Here is a 19,146-nt window from a genome sequence, read left to right on the forward strand (position 1 = left end):
ATGCTTACATGCTCATTGAAAAAGGAGGGAAAGGTTACTATGTACATTAATGATTACGTTGCTCCCAATGTCTTCATGATGTGGGGTTAGTAGAACACTCTGTGTCATTGCAGTAATTCTGGTGCTACACTTGAACTTGGCATCACAAGATGTCTCCACCAATGCCGTTGCTCACACTCATGCCTTTGGTATTTTGTTAACTGGCGAGAGTGGAAACATCCACACTTACACACAAAGCCAAAATACACAGTATTCCATTTATTTATTGATGTAAAAATCAGGCACATCAGCTGAGCTCATGGCTACGTCAGTAGCTGGACAACGCATCACTTGCGTGTCACTTGTACTCACAGAGGCCACAAAGCTTCTCTCTTTCTATAAATCTTGTAGATACAGCTCCATATAAATAATTACATCACACTGCTTGTTGTCGATGACAGTGGGGGAGCAGGGAACCTAAAGGGCATAGCATCAGAAAATTTCAAATGAACAATGCTCACATAAAGAAAAAGTAACTCTGCAGAGTACTTGGCGAGGTCATGACAAAGCTCTGACAAGCTTGGTCAAAACTTTAGCGCATAGTTAAAATTAAAAAAAAAAAATTCGCTTGCAGATTTCAAATTTTCTATTCACAACACCTTGAGGTCAAAGTGATGAAGATGCTATAAACAAAAGGTGCAAAAGCAGCAGGCGTGTCATACTTTGTGCAACATTGTCAACTTCGTACTGTACACGCCACAACATTGCATAATCAAGGACATAACCCCTGCAAGCACAGTCAGACTGCATGAGCCCTCACTAGCAGATTTTTCTCCCTAAAAAGAAATTGCGTAGCTTTCGTCAGATGTATAAAGACACACTGCGTGTTGCTACAGCTGCTGCTAGGCTTTGCAATCAGTTTAATAACAGTACAACGAAAATTTTTTCATTGTGACGTCACAATATGTGATCGTTCTGAGATGCATTGCTGCCGTATATTATCGTGGTGACAGAAACCACAGTAGTTGAATCTGTCATCCACTGGTCAAAATAAAGCGAGTTTCCTCACTACAACATCAACTTATTCTGTAAACCTGATGTCTTGTCACAAAGCCATTTCTGTTATGATAAAAAAAAAAAAACTTCTAAACTGAACTTTGTGTTCAGTATAGAGTGCTATGACTTCGTAGATACAGAAGGTTTCGTCATGCCTTGCAACATTCCCTACCTGTTTTTCGACTGAAGAAAACGCACTGCTGACGACGTAAAACGCAAGGACGCGTCAAAGTCCATGGAGCGCTTTTACCAAACTGGTGCATTCGGATTTGTGGACAATGAAGACCTAATTACTTCTCGTTCAATGAACTCCACGGAGTACTGAGTGTGATAATATCCCACTACATAACTTAGAGTCAATTCTGGCCCTACACAATGTGGCCTGCATGCTTCTGCTGCAAGCTGACCTCCGACACAAGCCCGAGTATGTTTATCACCTGGTCTCAACCTTTCCTTTGTCGTGGCTTACACTAACTGTTCAATCCTCGTAAGGTTAACATGCCAGCAAGAAAGAAAGAAAAATACATTTCAAACTTCCCACAGCCAACGTCAAGCCAGGCAGTTGGGAAACTGATACAGCTGTTGCTCCAGCTTTGCATACAGCTACTTGTAAATAAATGTCTCGGGTGAAACAATTATGACACCCTGCAGAGGCCACTGTTGCAGTTACACCGCCAACAAGGTTTTTCCATTTCTGTGAGAAACACTTCCTGTCATTTAATACAGGCACATAGAGATAAGAGATTGAGTGCGGTGGAAATGTATGAGTGCCCCCCAAAATAGCATTACAAGAAAATCTAATAAATTGGCAAGTGCTAGTCACCTATGTAATTTGCTAAGTCAAACACCTGGAGAAACCAAGTTGCCAAAGGCAGGTAGGTAGCACAGCGTTCAGACTCACAAATTACTATTTTTTCGATAAACTCCTGAGCAACTAAAGCTGGAAGACAGAATGAAAAAAAAAAACCCACAAAAATCCTACAAGCCTCTTTTCTACAGTTTTGTGCATAATAAACAGGCCTTCATTACCTGTTGTCTTTGGCAAACACCATGCACATCTTGAGAGTAACAACAACCTTCACTACCACTGAGGTGAAGCTGCAACGGCAGCTGATTAGCTGATTACATTTTTTCTTTTTTTTTTTATGAAATAGCTCATAATTTAAATGCAGCTGCTGCTGTGTTTTTGCATCCTTATGACAAAAGCACAGTCAGCGAAAAGTAAGAGGTTTGTTATAACATATGCCAGTTCATAAGTGGCAACTCAAAGGCTGAGCTGCAGGGTCTGAGCAGTGATGCCTTCCTAGCAGAACCTCACCGAGGGATTTGGATGGTGCAAAACTGGAGAAAGGAGACTACCAAAAAAAAAAAAATCAACAATGCACACATGGCTTTTTGGCAGCCCCTCGTGATGCAGTTGCGTGCAGTACTCCATGGTGTTTGTTCCCTGCCTTTTCCCCCATAGAGTTTCCTACAAGAACTACTATAGCGATCTCTGGCGCCAGCATCTATGGAAAGCTGCACAGGCAGCTATTCAGTCAGCGTGCGAATCATGGTTGGAACACGAATTTGCCTATCCTTCGTCCTTCTGGCTTCGAACAGCTTTGTGACTTTGATAACGAATCATTTCCACAATAATACCGAATTATAAGTGACACAATTTGCAGCAACTATGCAGGCTCGCAGAGTCTTACTGCCTAGTGTGTTTAGAAGAATAGCAGTGTTTCAAAATTTAGGCCTATAAAGGCAGACAAAATATAGAAAACAAAGCCACAAGTACAAAGATCAGACACATCCATGTATATTAACCATCATTCCCAGTTCCCTCTAGTGGTCTCAGTAGGAAACTACGTTTTCCCCATCCATTGAAAAACATTAAAGAAAAAAAGAAGAGAGAGAAAGAGAGTGCTCAAAGACAGCCCGAGAACGAACTCACAGTTGTAACTGCGCACGGCACAAGAGTGAATGAGGTCTCGTGACGACGATGATGACGACTAACGCCCAGAACGATGATGAAATATAGGCGTTTTTGATGTGTGCAGCCAACAGTTACCAGCTATGCCAGCAGAAGAACAGGGAGAACCAGCAGCAGCGGCAGTGGCAAGAGAAAGAAAAAAACCTAGAGCGCTGGAGCACAGTCTTGCGAGTAGGTGATGCTCACGCCTCCAGGTCGTGGACGAATACCGTCTCTGTCTTCCCAAGTCCAAGCTCGGCAAAGCTTGGCGGCTCCGGGCACTCGCGCGTGGGCTCACAGGGCAGTGTCCGTCGTGGAAAGTTCGTGATGATCTCAAAGCTGTTGGGCGCATCCGCTTGGCAGAATACATAAAAGTACAGATACTGGGCCAACGTAGGATGGGGTAGGGGAAAAAAAAACAGAAGCAAAGTAAATGTATGGCAACCAGCCTTCAGATGTAAAGGCAAAGTTGATAAGCAATTATACGTAACTTGTAAAAAATTCTGCTTGCCCATTTCACACATATACAGTAGAAGTAAGAACCTCGATGTAACATAGTTGTAGCTGTCATATAAAAACGTTAAACCACACATTGTGAGTCAAGGTTTTTATGTTCGGCAGTAAAAATTGCTTCACAGGTTCCTGGAACAGTTATGCAGATGGTATGTCCTCACTAAGCATTTATGAACAAAAGGCCACAGGGTTACGCCTGCCAACCATAGATAATAAAAACACTAAAGCATAAAGTAGAAAATAGTAATGTTTTATGAACTATACTAAAAACTGTTTGATTGCTTATTAAAGAGTTGCTGACTTTCCTATGTAGGGACACTGTGAACAAGCATGCTTGCTTTACTACAGTAGAACCCCGGTGATACATTTTCGAAGTGACAGCAGAAAGATATCACAACAGATGAGAAAACATTACAGTGAGGAAGGCCCCAGATGGCCACAGAAACGTCAGAAACAGCTCTACGTGCATGTATAATTAATGGGCACGTACAATGTTCCGCTGAAAGTGGCCTCTTTCCACTCTGTGCTATGTTTTGCCGCGTAATACAGCTGTATGGAGGCAACACTGACTTTAGGGAGCCGACAAAAACTACGGCCACACAGTGACACGCTTATCAGGACTGACAATCGCATACTTCAGGCACTTCATACATCTGAATTCCCCTCTGCACTGCTAAATTTATGTAACCACGGCATTTAAGTTCCATGTAAAATGCCAGAACATTACAGAACGGGGACGTATAAAATGGAACATAATACCCAGGAGTCAATGGGCGTTAGGTCGGGACCGGGAAAATGCAACATAGTAGCCGGGAAAATGCAACAGCGAGGAATGTACCAATGGGGTTCCACTGTGCAGTAGAATTTCGAAGATATGGCCCTTCATACGATTTCACGGCCCCAACGTTCAAGTTTGAGAACAAAAAACAAATGACCCAGTAGAGTTACACATCTTTTGCTACCGGTTGATATCGCCAAACTGATATCGCATGATACGTTACGGCCGCTAGATCCCAAGTAAACAAGAAAAGTGCGAGCTGCACGTAACCGAAAGCAGTAAGCACCCGCCGAAGCAGCTTCCCCACACTACTCACCCACCCACGTCACGTGAAAATACCAGCGTGCACTCATTTCTCTTCCAGTACCAGGAAATCCTGTTGTGGGTTGCCGTACATCACCATTCACAGCTCCAACACTGCCAACCATATTGCCACAAGCATCTTCACCTGTTTCACAGCGCACGCGTGTGGCATTGTGCCATTAAAAGCATGCATAGTGCATGCTATTGAAAAGGCGATAAATGGGCCACTGTTGCCCTGCTGCACGTGGCATGAAGTAAGCATCATGTCTCACTCTGGCGGCATTGTAATCAGCGCCACCCACCATCTCAATTTCATTAAGGTAAATTTCCCAACCAAGAAATCTTGCGGATCATCACGCATCGCCATCCACAGCTATCACTGCCAACCCTTTTGCGGTAAGCATATTCACCAATTTGTTTCACAGTGTGCATGCGATGCATATTGTCATTGAAAGCATATTGCATACTTTTAAAATCAATAACTCAAACGCATGCTGTTCCCTGCTGCATGTGGTTGCGCAGTGTGCATCATGTTTCATCCTGGCAGTGCCACATTCCAGAATCAACCATTAACTCAATTTCGGTTCGGTTTCCAGTTGGCACCTTCAAACACTGGGAATAGGAAGATGACAAAGCATGTTATGGGCTGCTCAGTCCCCACCAGCTCGACGGCACCAGCTGCAACGATTAGCTCAACGCTTCACATTACATACATGGCAACTACAGTTGAGTATGACAAATTTTTCAGTGATTTCAAATTATACGTTTTTCAGGTTAGTACACTTTTTTCTGCATTTTCTTTCTTTTTGAAAAGGTGCGAACATGATTCTGCTGTATATGTTTTCAGCAAGAATGATCTGAGCCACAAGCAGATACATTTATGAAATTTATTAATAAAATATTTCCGCAATTGCAGCTAAAATTTCGACTGCTGTTAATATAAAGGTTTTAAATGTTGGTGTCCCTGTGGCAGGTAAGTCTGCAGAATTGATGGGTCTGAAAAATCATGATCTGAAAAATCGACCAGGTACTGCATTTTGAAATCAGTTCTGTCTTAAACCAGATGCAAGAAAATTGTAAAATTACTGGTGTCAATACGACAATCGTAAACAAGTCTTTAATGTTGAGCATTTTACGATAAACTTGAAGAAGTTTGCTGACAGGCACAAGACATTTATCATTAATTATGGAATAAAAAATCACTGGCATCACGCAGTGGAGATGGTGTTGAAAGCAGAGTTTCCATGCGGATCATGCGTACTGCTAGTGATCGCTGTCACACGGTGCCATGCGTAAATCTGTATGTGTGTCAGCACCATGACCACCTGGCATTGTTAGCCAGCCATTTCGTTTACAATAGTGCAGCGAGTTGCGAGGATAAGATCACAATAATGTGGTTTGCAATCAGTCGATTCTGGATACCGTATTTACCCGCATAATGATCACATTTTTTTGTAAAAAAAATTTATGCAAATTCAGGGGTCATTACGCGGGTTAAATTTCCCGCGAAAAGAAAACATTTTTTTTTCATCCTACGTTTGCTGCGGGATGACAACAGGTCAACAAATAGGCAGCTGCCGCTGTATGTAGTGCAGGACACCAAAACAAGAATGGCGGCCGGCAGAGCAAGCCGAACGCAATTTTTTTTTCTTTTCATGAGTACATTACAGTCGCCGACCGATTTTCCGGACTCCAAAAATTCGGACATGCCCGATTATTCGGTCGGCTTCGCGGCACCGCCATTCTCCCCATAGACCATAATGTATAACAACTGCCGAAAGTTCGGACACCTCGCAACCTCTCGTCTGATTTTTCGGACACTCCTTGAGCCAATTCGATCGAGGGCATCATGCACCGACTCTGACCGGCGCTTAGTTCGACTTGCTGAACGCCATTTTTGTTTTGAACGGAGCCTCCTTGCTGCCCCACGAAGTGGCGCTACTGGAAATCCCCGCTCATCATCATCGTTCATAGAGTTTCATATTAGTATACCTAGAGGCAAATCTGGCGCTGCGATCGTTCAACCATCATGGGAATGATGGGAAGTACAGGCTTCGGATTGGCATTCTATTGACTAGCAAACTAGTCTACAAGTATTTTTTTGGCAGTTTTGGTTTCGCTCCAAGCGCAATTGCTATAACCTGCAGTAGGACAGTGCAACGCAAAGCTCTCTGCCTTTGTACTGTTGCCCAAAGTGGCGACAGCGCGCTGGGCCAGCAACTGGGACGATGTTTGTGTCGCGGTGTGGCGTCGAAACCCGGACGAGAAAGCGGCGGCATCGTAAACGTTGAAAGAACATGTTTTGAGCGTTTGGACCTTGGTTTGTTAAGTGGGTTAGGTTGGCACTGTTGCGTTACGTGCTTTATGAAACTTCCGAATAGGAAAAAGAAGGCACTATTGATGCAAGACATATACAGTTGTACTTCTAGTGGCTTGACAATCAAATTTTATTGAACTCTTCATTATGCATTGCTCGTTTATGTGCTCATTGAAATGCGTGTTTTAGGTCTTTGAGAACACAAACTTACTTGTGGTAGGAAAGGTTGCTGCTTCCTGGCTGTAGTCTAATGTCGCAAAATGGGTACGTGCAAAGCGACGCCGTAACGCTTCGGAAGCGGTACGTCAATATAACATATGATGAAGCATACTCGTAGGAGGCCACTATATAGCGTCCTAGCTAGCACTGCAGCAGATGTGCTTAAAAGTACTTGAAGACGTTCAGCAATCATGACAGCTGACGCAGCTCTTCGAAAGAGCGAGAGAGTTCGCAAGTGCCTGTCGTCTGCGAGAAAAGTCTCGCGTTTGCAGCGAGCAGGCGTCGTAGCAGATGACACTTGTAGCATTCCGCTCAAGGGCGCAACACTTTCTCACAATACAACATTTTTATTTCCATAATTACTTGTTGAGTATTTTTTATATAAGTACATGTACGGTTCTTATTGCTGTTGCAAAAATAAATAAATAATTATTCTCTGGGGTTAAATCAGGAACAGAAGCGCACAAGAATGCATACCCTGGTGTGTCCTGGTGTCAAACCATAGTAAACCATGCTTCCATCTCAAAGTCATACAAAGTTTATGTAACGTGTTGTACATTATGTAGCTTACTGCAGAAATAAAATTAGATTTAACGCGATAATATTTGAGTAAAGTTTCGTTTACTGCGCCGCAACCAAACGCCGCTAGATTAAAGATTGAAGCCAATCCGAAGCCTGTACTTCCCATCATTCCCATGTAGGTTGAGGCAACGCTCATGAGAACCCCCGTAGACACTAGCGCCACATTTCCCTCTAGGTATTTATTTAGAAACTCTATGTCATCGTTTCTGCCTGGTTCGACAGAGTGGCCGTACAGCAGTTCCGGTTTCAGCTTAGTATGCCATGTCAAGACAATCCAGCAGCTGATTTGTTTCTTTCGCGCATGACGCTGCGAGCAGGCCACGTTTTTCGTTTGTGCGACTGGTGTCGGCACGGTGGTGTTTGTGTGCTGTGTCGAGGTTTCGGTGATCCAACGCGGCGTACGGAAACATCGTGTCAAGTGTCTAATGGCGCCGACAGTGCCCGCGCAGACTGCGCTGGGGAATGCCGGCAAGCGGGTGCCGGGAGGCCTAAGATTTGTCGCCTTCCGATGTGCTCCCTACTGACATGGAAAATGTTCTGCCGAGACCTGCGCAGTGGTTGCATTGCAATTCCGGACACCGTCTCATTTGACAGTTTCACAGGTGCTGACACTGCTGTACTGACATGCGCAGAACTCGACGACGGCGAGATCATTCGTCAGGTTTCTGCTGCACCGCCGGACGATGACTCCGAGTCGGAAGATGACGCACCATGTGCTATGCTGCCGTCGCACGCGGAGCGTGCACAAGCAGTGACTGTGCTTTCAGCCGCCTATAGTGACCGTACGACCCTCTCCGAGATTCAGGCTTATCTGATTGCGCGTAAACGGAACAGCGTGCAACGGCGCACTCACGATTTCTTCAAGCCTACTGCCGAGCCCGAATAAGTGCGTGGAAATAAAGGATTTCATTGTTTTTTTTTTTCTTAATTTGCTTTTTCGGACACCTGTTTATTCGGACATTTCCGCAGTCCCCGTGAGGTCCGAATAAACGGTCGGCGACTGTATGTGCGTTAAGGTTTCTTCCGTATCAGTAATGAATAATATTGTTAATATTGGCAAGTTTGCAACAATAATTACAGCGTGGCCATGTCCACTTTGAGGGGACAGAAACTTTTACTCACCAACGGCAGCAATGGTTGTGATGGCATATGCAACGTCACCACTCCCCTTGTTTGGTGCCGGGAGATTTGGATTTCGAAAAAGGTATTCGGACTCTACAGATAATTTTCTCGTAACCTAAATCTCTTCTTGGCACGAAACAAGCGTTGCGAGGTTTCTGGAATAGTATTTAAACAATACACGTCGACTTGGTATTTGCCTTTAGTGTCTCTTTAACAATACATAGGATATGCCAATGCACTGCCAACTTTTGTATGCATTCTATGGTAAAATAAACTGCTTACTACAATGCTCCCATGCAGTGTTATCGGTCATACCATATAAACCTGGCTTCAGGGTGGGCGTTCCTAAACAAAAAACATGAAATCCTGATAAAAAAAAAGAGAGCCTCCTTGTTACATTCACTTTTGTGCCACAAAGGTGGAAGTGGCGAAGCAGCACACATATTTTTTTCTGGATTTCACATTCCTTTTTTCTTTACGGTGCAGAAACCCAGCCAGGTTTAATTGTTAGAGCTAATAATGCAGTATAGGCACATTCTAGTAAGTAGTTTATTTTGCCACAAAACACACGGAAGTTCAGGGTGAGGCAGCTGCTCATCATGCTTTCAAGTACTGTTAAAACTGGCAATGCTATAAGTGGGTTCAACTGTGCTTCTTTATCTCCAAATAAAATGTTTGAATGTTTGTTCCTCTGCTTTTTTAATACAACCAGGTTAATAAGGATGATCAATTATAACACCAGGATTTTCTTGGTGCATTCGACTGTGTTGTTTGACAGCATCTGCCAAAACAGCGCAGTTATGAATGAATTAGTCTGCATTAAATATTGCTGACAGTGCAAAACGTGACTGCATCGCCGTTAGAAGAGCACTTGCAGGGGTGCAGCGTTTGTTATACTGAATGTAACAGTGAACGGGAATTCGATACATGCATAGTGCAGTATACATCGGATTTCCAAGGAGATATTACAAGTACTGGACAGAGACAATAACACGATGCAGCGGAGTTTGCGGGATCCACTGTATTAATTTATGATGACAAAGTGTGACGACACAGGAACACAGAGCCCTCCTTTTCGTTGCTCACTTCCAGTTGGCATTTTAGTGTTCCGACTGTCCACTGGAGTGTCCGGGAGCATGTCCATGAAATTGAAATTACAAGTAGCACACGCCCGACAGAGTTTGAAAAGTAAGGAATAAAATAGAAGTAGTATTCAATGGCAAGACCATCCAGTTAAGAGACCTTAACAGGATTTTCATCAAGCCAGTTTGTACAAAACACGGATCACGTGGCCTTTCTTTTCCCAAGCAAGAAGACAAAAGTAACATAAGGGCCGGATTTTTTTGTTAGTTACAACCATGTGAAGCAAACAGACAACAAAGCCAGAGAAAGCAAAGGGGAAATTGGCTTATAACTGCAATAAAAGGAAAATGAAAATGGACGAAAAGACAACTTGCTGCAGGCATGAGGCAGGCAATTATACATGCTTGGATTATTATTATAATCATTATTGAAAAAGGAAAGAAGATGCGGAAGTACATACACTTTCCCTTAGCCAAGAAAAAAATGCAATCACTCCTCCAGCCACAACTGCAGCAGTCAAGTATACACACCTTGAGTGACTGTGACCGCCTGAACCGCCTCTCGAGACGTGTTCCTGTTGGCAGCTTGATGACGAGATGAATGCTTCCAGGGTCTGAATCTGGTGGCTCTTCAGGGATCTGGTCCACCAGCTCCAGCTTCATACGCTGAATCTCCTACGAGAGAAGAACTGCTTCTTAAAATGACTTCGTTCAAGTCACTCAAGAAAGTGATCTGTCCTGTGCACCTCTTTCCTTTAAGTTAGAATACAATGAACACCAATTTGGGTCCTGATAACGTAAAACTATTACCCTTTGTTTTTATTCCAAATCCACCATTAGTGCTCCGTGATGGGTAAAAATTTCTTGGGCATGGACAGCTCAAAAATGTATTTACAGTCATGGAGGGCTAATGGCAGAATTGGAATAAAACCACAGAGAAATACAGTCGCCTTCCATTAATTCGACCTTGATGAAACCAACAAAACTGATCTAATTATCCGGCAAATCGAATTAAACAAGATGCATAAAAATTTTCCAAACATGTCACTGATTCATTTTGCAATATTTCCATGAACCTAACACGCCCCTAATCACACGCGCACCCATGTTTTATGTGTCTGAAGTAGAAAACTAATGTAGAATTTACATGAAGCTTCCTGAAGAAAGCAGAAATCTAACATGTACCAGAGTTTTTTTTGTAAGAAAATACGTGTTGCACAGTGGAGGCCGGTTTCCTAAAGTCAGCTTTGCTGCAGTACAATTGTGTTATGCGATAACGCATATGGACGCTTCAAAGGCAGTTTTGATTGCATGTCGGACTGCGCCGCGCAGGCAATTTTCGGCATCGATATTCTTTTAAAGATACATGCGTGTTGGAATCGCGTAAATACCGTAATCAGATGTTGGGAGCTACGGTTCTTGCTCGAAAATCTTCCTCAAGCAGGCTGAAAACGGGCGTTTTTTGATGGAAGACTGGCAAGTGTGCAACACATTAACTGTTCCCTAAGCTCCGCCGAGGCTGGTGCTGCCACTAAAGGGGCACTAATGGAGTCACCATAGAGGTCAGGCACATGCTGGCTGGCCAAGCTCGAGTTACCTGGCAAAGGCCAATTTCAGGATTGAAATAATAAAGTTCAGGCTTATGGAAGTGCATAGGCGCCCACTAGGACCTTCAGTCGGGATCAGGTTAACCAGAGTCGAATTAACGGAAGTCTACTGTAGCTTTACGTTATTGTGACCTTGTGCTGCACCAGAAACACTTTTTTTTTTCTTTTTAACATTACACCCGTTCAATCTAGCAGTGTGTCCTCTATCCACTACCACTTTTCTGCCTTTGAGGCTTCTTCAAGTAAGCATTCATATTTCAGCCCGAAAGGCAAGTCCTGGTAGGGTGCACTGATCACACAATTTTCAGTCTGCAGCAACATCTCCTAGCCCACTGCCACCAAGGTTAATACGAAGTTCCACTTCACTGTCTTGACTGTACAGGAATACAAAAAGTGAGAGGCCCTGACATGTTCCTCAACAACACCACACACACAGGCACTTCAGTATATGGGTTGGTACCTCCCCTTCCCGCAGCCAAGTGCACCTCCTGGAATCTTCCAGACTGATCAACACAGTCAGAGGCAAAGAGTGTGGCGAGAGGTCAGAGCTTCCCGAACTCAGACTCGCATCTTGGTGATGAAACCTCAACACTTGGAAAGGGATGTTTCTCACCCCAGCCTGAAAGTGTCCCCACCTAATAGGTGCTTTGGGATGCCACATGGGAAATTGCCACCATGGGAGTGACAATACTCATATTCTCCTCAGTTTCGCTTCCCACATGGTTGTGACACATGCGGCAGTGGGCAAGACGCGCAGCCTGACCTCTTTCTTCTGCTGTTCCTGAAGGGCGTGCTCCTGCTGGCGCTGCTGTTCCTCCTGTTGCCGCCTGACCTCCTCTAGGCGCCGCCGCTCCTTCTCCTGGTCGGCGAGCAGCGAGGCCTGGTAGGCCTCGTCCTGCTGCTGCCGCAAACTCTGCGTCAGGGACCGCTCGTCCCTGCAAGGATTCAACCCCACTCTCACTCTTAACTTAACAAAATGTGCACTGTCTTAAAGAAACACTGTCACATGCACTCGATCCCGGATATATAAAATTTGAAGAAATACTGAAAAATATAGTTCAATATATCAATAATATGCGAATGAAGTATAAAATATGCCTATCTCAAGCTTATCTGCAAACTCCACATGGCTCGGACAGTTTACTGAGATCGTGACAAGCAGTGACTTACCGATTTGTTCTTCCAAGGCTGTGTCGGATGCACAGAAGTTTACTTTTTTACTTTTTTTTTTTTTTTGGTACAAATGTCGCACGTAGCTCACGGTGCAGAATTAGTACAGATGTTGGGGGAAAAAAAGAAACTCACATTAAATTTTAATAAACATGGTAAACTGTGCACGAGTAGCACCCAGAAAGTTTTTTTCTTAGTCGTACGGCTTGCTTGTACACCATATCAGGCCGTGTCCCCCGTTAAAAGGGCCCCGAACCACTCTTTATTAAAGTCGAGAAATGAATTTGAAGTGAAAATTTTGCCACAAGAAGCACTTCAATACATTCAGCAGAAGCAGAGTTAGTGGCAAAGGTCCCCTTCACAGTACCTCTTCAATGCCTTGCATTGTGAAGACTATGGCAGAGCAGGGCACGCCCACGACATTCCACATACTGAACGTCACCGTGTCACGCAGTTCAAATTTGATTTTGGATGTTCACATAGATGCCACTCTTTCTAATTTTGGCGCCTACAATGCGCCCGACGCAGTTGTCTTCAATGAGCCACTGCGTGCTCAGCAAGTGGATATGTCGCTGCAGCTTGCGGCAGCCACAGTATCTACGCTACGTAGCAGACCGTAGCTACATGCAACTGTAGTGCGTATGCACAGCGTTTGCTTTGTACGTGACAGGGCTTGAGTGCGTCCTAGCAATATGTGCTCCACTCTGGCCGTGTTACATGGTGCAGACCGGCTTTGTCCTGCGCCAGCTTGACTCGGATGGTAGCCACATTCAACTTGTGCATTTTGAAGCACTACCAATAGGTCAATACGAAGCGATATCTGCCAAGGCGTCTAGCCAGGAGCGGCCAGAAGTGACCACACCTGGCTAGCATGCGTGTGGTCTGATCTTAAGTTTCGCATGGTCTGAGGCTAGTTGAGCGTTTAAAACACTCTGAAATTAGCCACACCTGACGCCTACGACACTGATAAGCAGTGTGGCCAAAGTTTCACTCTCATGCGGGCAGGCATGGCCGATCGTTAGCAAACAATAGTAGGCTATAGTATGAGAGTCATACTACCGGAAGTGCGTAATTTCTACCAAAATTCAAAAGTCGAATTATCGCTTACTTCAGCCTGTTTATTAAGCTGCGCCAATAAATATACACAGTGACAGTAGGAAGAAGCGCATGGAACCACACACCTTTCTTGAGTAATGTCAGCCCATTGGCCAATAGTAGCTATGCATGGAAACCTGCTTCTGTTAAAAAGAGCATTTGAAAAACAAAGTGACTTCGCAATCTGCTTCCGAGCTCCATGCACGGCGCATGACTGTAAAATTTGGCTATGTTTACAGCAGCACGTGCTATCTGCAGACTACAATTTCTCACCAAGCCCAAGGGGTAGTTCAGGACCTTTTTAAATAAATGTGTGCAGTCTTTCTTTGTGAAGAAGCTGCATAAAGTGGCCCTGTGGCACCTATGGTTTATAATTAACTGTCCAATTTATTGCTGACAACCATCAAAATAGTAAGCCAGCCGAAAGGTCCCCAACCAATGTGGCAAGGGACAAGCAAGGCCTTACTGACCTCTCCATGCGAGCTGTTATGAGGGCAGCCTCGTTGTCGGCCATGATCTGCTGCAGCCGCACAATAACCGTGTCCGGCTCCATGAGGCCCTCGAGGCGGCCGACCACCGTCATACGGTGGTCCCGCAGAACTATCATCGCCAGGAATGGGTATGTGTTCTCCCGCAGTGCCTGCGACACTGCATGAACACAAGCAAGGGCTCGAGTCACAGCAGTTTTGGCAGAGTCAAGGAGACAGCATTATACCATTAAAAATTGGAGGAGATCCGTGCAACTTTCAGCCGCTACCCATCACGCCTAACCCTTTATGGACAAGCGTTGCCTACAGGCAACACACCAGAAAGAATGTCTTTTTTCTTGCTGAATTACAGTATTGAGTACAGAGCTTTGGTTAAACGTCTTCTGCCAGCACTAAGTGACACGCAGCAAATGTCATTTGTTGGTTTAGAGTAAGAACACAGAACGAGAAAGAAGTTTGGCAGGCAACTCGCTTTCTTGTGCATACACGGTCAGAGGAGACAGATTGATGCAAGATCTCCGGTTGCAGTAGTGTCACACACGTAATGTAAAGCAAATGAAATGTATACCCATGGTTCAAATATGGTGAGAGCTGTCAGTACAAATTCTAAATGAAGCAATAGGTGGTTTGGCAGGAAGCCCATTTCTAGTTTCCTGCCTGTTGTTTCTTCTCTATTGCTGAAAAAGTTTCAGCAACATATTTCTTTTCTTTTCATGGATTATGCTTATTTCCAATATAGTTTGCACATTTAGATATACAATAAATATATCTTTTTTTTTTCCAGGCAATTATATGTCTAGTGCAGGGTTAAAGTATCACTTAAAGTGTCCTTCACCACAACCTGTTGGAAAATTTTCTTCTATACACTGCAAGTTAAAAGCAGTGTCTAGAGAGTGTTCCACCACACACAAACAAAATTTTTTTGAGGGTTTAGCAATAGTGGAGATAGAAGCAAATGAAATGCTGGCGTGATTGTGCAAGAGGGTAGGCTACCCATTCCACAGCAGAGAACCCCCATCGACTCAAGCAGCATCTGCAACAGACTTTCCTCCCATACCTTCTCCAACATGAGAGTCGAGAGCCCATATCACATCTACATCACGCACCCAGCCTACCACTTTAATTTTTCTCTTTTACTGCGATAGCACTTATATGGACACTCAAGATGCATTTCTGCCATCGGCATTGGCGTGAGGTTCCGTATAAAGTCCAAGGGTAATAAAATTGTTGCTGCACGCCGTATGCGGTATGTGCGAGTGAAGGCGTGCGAGGGTGAGCCGGCGAACGTGGCTCACCCTCTCCTGTGCGAGGCACGGGGCTGAGGCGAGGGCGAGGTGTTCTTCCTCGACGACTGCTGCTTATGGTGCAGCTATGCGGGTTCCGTACCTTGAAAGCGATCTGCAACACGGCCAAAGTGCACGCCCGCGTGGGCCTCACCTTCAAAGCGATCTGCGATGTTTGCACAATGCCCGTAGTGCCGGTAAGCTTCATATGCGCTGTGATTTTGACGTTTCGTTCGTGTTGAAGTAAGAGATGCAAAAATGCGAATTCAATCACTGCTGCAGGCTCGATTCCTCACTCCAGCATTTTGACAGTGAGTTCCTGCGCTCATCGAGCTAGATGTGTTCACGTTTACTGGTACACGCGTGACACTGTGCTTGTTAATTTAGTTAAAACATGTTGGCAGGCTAGTTCGTTTGAATACATGATAGAATGTGTAAGCGCGACTGAACGAGGACATTGAAAGAAACAAACACACAGAGACAGAGTGCTGTTCTTGTTTCTGTTTTTTTCTACATCCTCGTTCAGTCGCACTTATGCATTATATTATGGTTTATATAGTCAGTAAGCGAATGTTTAGATGTTTATACGGCCAATAAAACTACTATCTTTACTGCGTATAGCTATCTGCTAATTTGCTATCGCGATTGGTGCTTTGCCTTTCAGGTGAAACTGCAAGTCTTTATTGGTTCAATAAAATGTTCGTTATCTCTGCCTCTCTTCCTGTGTACAGTAGACACCCTTTAAAAGGATACAGAATAAAAATCCAAGAATATTGAGAAAGTACCACATTTGCATTTCTAAGGCACGATTGCTCTTGTACATAGTCATTATCTGTGTTATTTCTGAGCGGATGGCTTTATTTTTGACGCTCTCTAAGAGGCCACCGGGTCACATGCAACGCGCTTCTGACAACAAGCCGGCGGATCTGACATCACATTTACCTTTAGCAGCGATGAGGCGAACTGACCGGCTGCGCACTGTTTTGTTTTCCCCACGTTGCACAATGCACAATGGTAAGTTCTAGTGAGAATGATGGCGTGAGCGGAGATTATGACTCCGACTTCAATGAGCGACCTACTGAACGACTACACACGATAAAGGTACATGCGTACAATCTGTCCGTGTCATCTAGCAACAATGACGACGACCTGCCGCAGCAGTCCCCCTCCGCGGTGCCAAGGCAGCCTGGACCAGCAACGTGGTAAGCGTTTACGCTGTGCATTGCACGGACACGCGTAGACCTTGAGAGATCAAGGGTGGCATCATACGTGGAAACCAGATATAAATGCGGTCCCTGTGGCTCAGTTCACAACCTTGCACCTGTCATTAATGAGAAAGCGAGACGGGAGGCGCACGCCTCATTGACAGTGTTGCATCCGTGGCTGTGCGCCCAGCGTGGTCAAGTCACACAAACGCTTTGCCATGTTTGGTTTCAGCAGAGGGAGGACACTTACGCCTCGGACTATGCAATGTCAGGCGACGTAGGGAAATTACGTTTGGCTCAAAGCTGTTTCCTCCGCCCACTGGGTCGTATGTTATGGCACCGCTGCTAGCGCATAAAATACAGAGGAACTTTTATGCAAAGCTTTTATGCACAGCCTGCAGAACTGGCAGCTACAGGGAACACAGGTGGCGAGCAGGTACCATATACCTCAGCTTAACACTTTCCTTCTGTGCTAGCTAACACGCCCACTCCCCTGTTGTTTCTTCGCGGCAGTGCGCTCCTTCTTTTGGCGGGAGCGAGATGGCACTACCATTATCATGTAGGCGATATCTACATTTTGTTTCGTTCTTCGTCTCTGCAGACAAAGCGAATTTCGAGTCATTCAGGCAAATTTGGCCAAATATCTGGGTCAGAACGTCACATAAACAACAAATTACTGCCAAACGGCACCTCTGCAGCGTGAACAAACCAGTAGTTTATGGGATAAGTATTTTGGCACCATTGCGCGCAGCAGACCTTCGGCATTGATATGGCTGCTCCTAACATCAAACCACAAGAGGAAAGATGAGATTCTTGAACAGTTCACATGAGGAAGCGGTAGGATTTGGACAGTCGAACAACAAAGCAAACGTGTCGCACCAAACGTCAAACTGGCCCTTTCGTGCGCTCAGCGCAGGCGATTGCTTGCAATGGGCAGGAAGCAGTGAGGCAGGTAAGTGTGACAAGATATCCAATTTTGCCGGAGCCTTCAGAGGAGGCCACTGATTTGAGAAATATTCATTAAAATAATTACTTTTTGCTCATTTCTGTTCAGAAAGAGTGTTGTTTTGGGGCCCTATAATGTAAAGCTATCCCAATATGTTTTTATTCCAATCTCTTGATGTCAAATTTGCGTAACGCCTACACAAGCTTCGGGCGGTCACCCGCAAGGTTGTCTGAACAGACCAATCAAATGCTCTTCTCGTTCATAGGTCACTTTTGTCTGCTTGAAAAACAAATAACATTGCCTACATTGAGCGGTTTGTCTTACCTAATTGGATGACAAGAGGCTAGGAACATGCTTAAGTGGAGAGGGCTTTGATGGGGCCAAGCTACTGCACCGAAAATCGATAACTGGACGAAGAGGGTGGTGCCGGCGTCTGCGATTGGTCCACTTTCCCTTACTTAGCTTGCGGTGGCTGGTTGAAAATCACTGCGGCATGCAACAGAAGCTTAAGAATGCTGCTGGAACGGATCCTCAGCAAAGAGTTGGCAGAACGAGGTCGTAAACGTGCCGAAAGTGCTCGAAAACGTTACAAGGCCATGCAAAAGGTTTTATTATACGCAAATAAATCCATGCTCGCCGGCAAGTGCAAGTAGCCAGTGCCTGAGCGATCGGTGGCAGCCATCTTTTATTCCTTTCGGAACGGGGCAGCCTGCGGCTATTCAGAAGAAAATTCAGTTTTGTTCGGCATAATAATGCATCTTTAACATGTACACGTCATTTTGACATGGTGCTTTCTTGCGGTTTTGTGACGATGTGTGACAGGCAGGTGAAGTGGGTGCAGCCCGAAAAAGTTTGACCTGTAGTCGAGGGCTAATGGCGAAAACGCGTCAAATAAGAAATGAGGGCTAATGGCGAAAACGCGTCAAATAAGAAATAACTATTATTCTTTTGTTCGGTCAAATCATGCATAATCAGTGTCTACATGTCATACCAGATGGGGAGCTATCGCGGTTTTCGTGACGTCGCGTGACAGGCAGGTGACATGGGGGTGGTTCAAAAAAATTTTTGACCAATCGGGGAGGGCTGATTGCAGAATTGGAATAGAAAAGTTTGGAATAGTTTTATGTTATAGAGCCCTAAGTCACTCTCGGTGCCATAGCTATCATTAGATCCAGAAATTTCAGCGACAAATTTTTTTATTCTGTATCTCTTTTAGACGAACTCGAAGGGATCATGAAAATGTGTTCGTCTTATCAGAAGAATAATTGGCAACATAACCAGGTGCATCCAACTATCTTACTTCAAAACGGTAACTGCAGTAGACTTAAAGCAGGGGAAGAATGACATAAAAAAGCATTTATTTCACTGTACTTAATAGAAAACAGTCTTCAAGTGGTACTCTTGCTTGGTTTCATCCAATCCGTGATGGGCGTTTGGCCTTCTGTGC

General features: G+C 44.7%; 1 protein-coding gene across 1 annotated transcript in view; it reads right to left on the reverse strand.

Annotated features, from left to right (window-relative positions):
- Positions 1-236: 236 nt before the first annotated feature.
- The window catches only part of Faf2 (Fas-associated factor 2), a 43,267-nt gene continuing 24,357 nt past the window's right edge, over positions 237-19,146 (reverse strand). The window contains exons 9-12 of the mRNA XM_075695455.1: positions 14,248-14,425; positions 12,276-12,447; positions 10,437-10,580; positions 237-3,372 (exon numbers count right to left, since the gene is read on the reverse strand). Of these exons, the coding sequence (XP_075551570.1) occupies positions 3,193-3,372; positions 10,437-10,580; positions 12,276-12,447; positions 14,248-14,425 (674 nt within the window). The 3' untranslated portion in view covers positions 237-3,192. The remainder of the gene's footprint in view (positions 3,373-10,436; positions 10,581-12,275; positions 12,448-14,247; positions 14,426-19,146) is intronic.

The sequence above is a fragment of the Dermacentor variabilis genome, chromosome 6, assembly GCF_050947875.1.
Source record: "Dermacentor variabilis isolate Ectoservices chromosome 6, ASM5094787v1, whole genome shotgun sequence".
NCBI lineage: Eukaryota > Metazoa > Arthropoda > Arachnida > Ixodida > Ixodidae > Dermacentor > Dermacentor variabilis.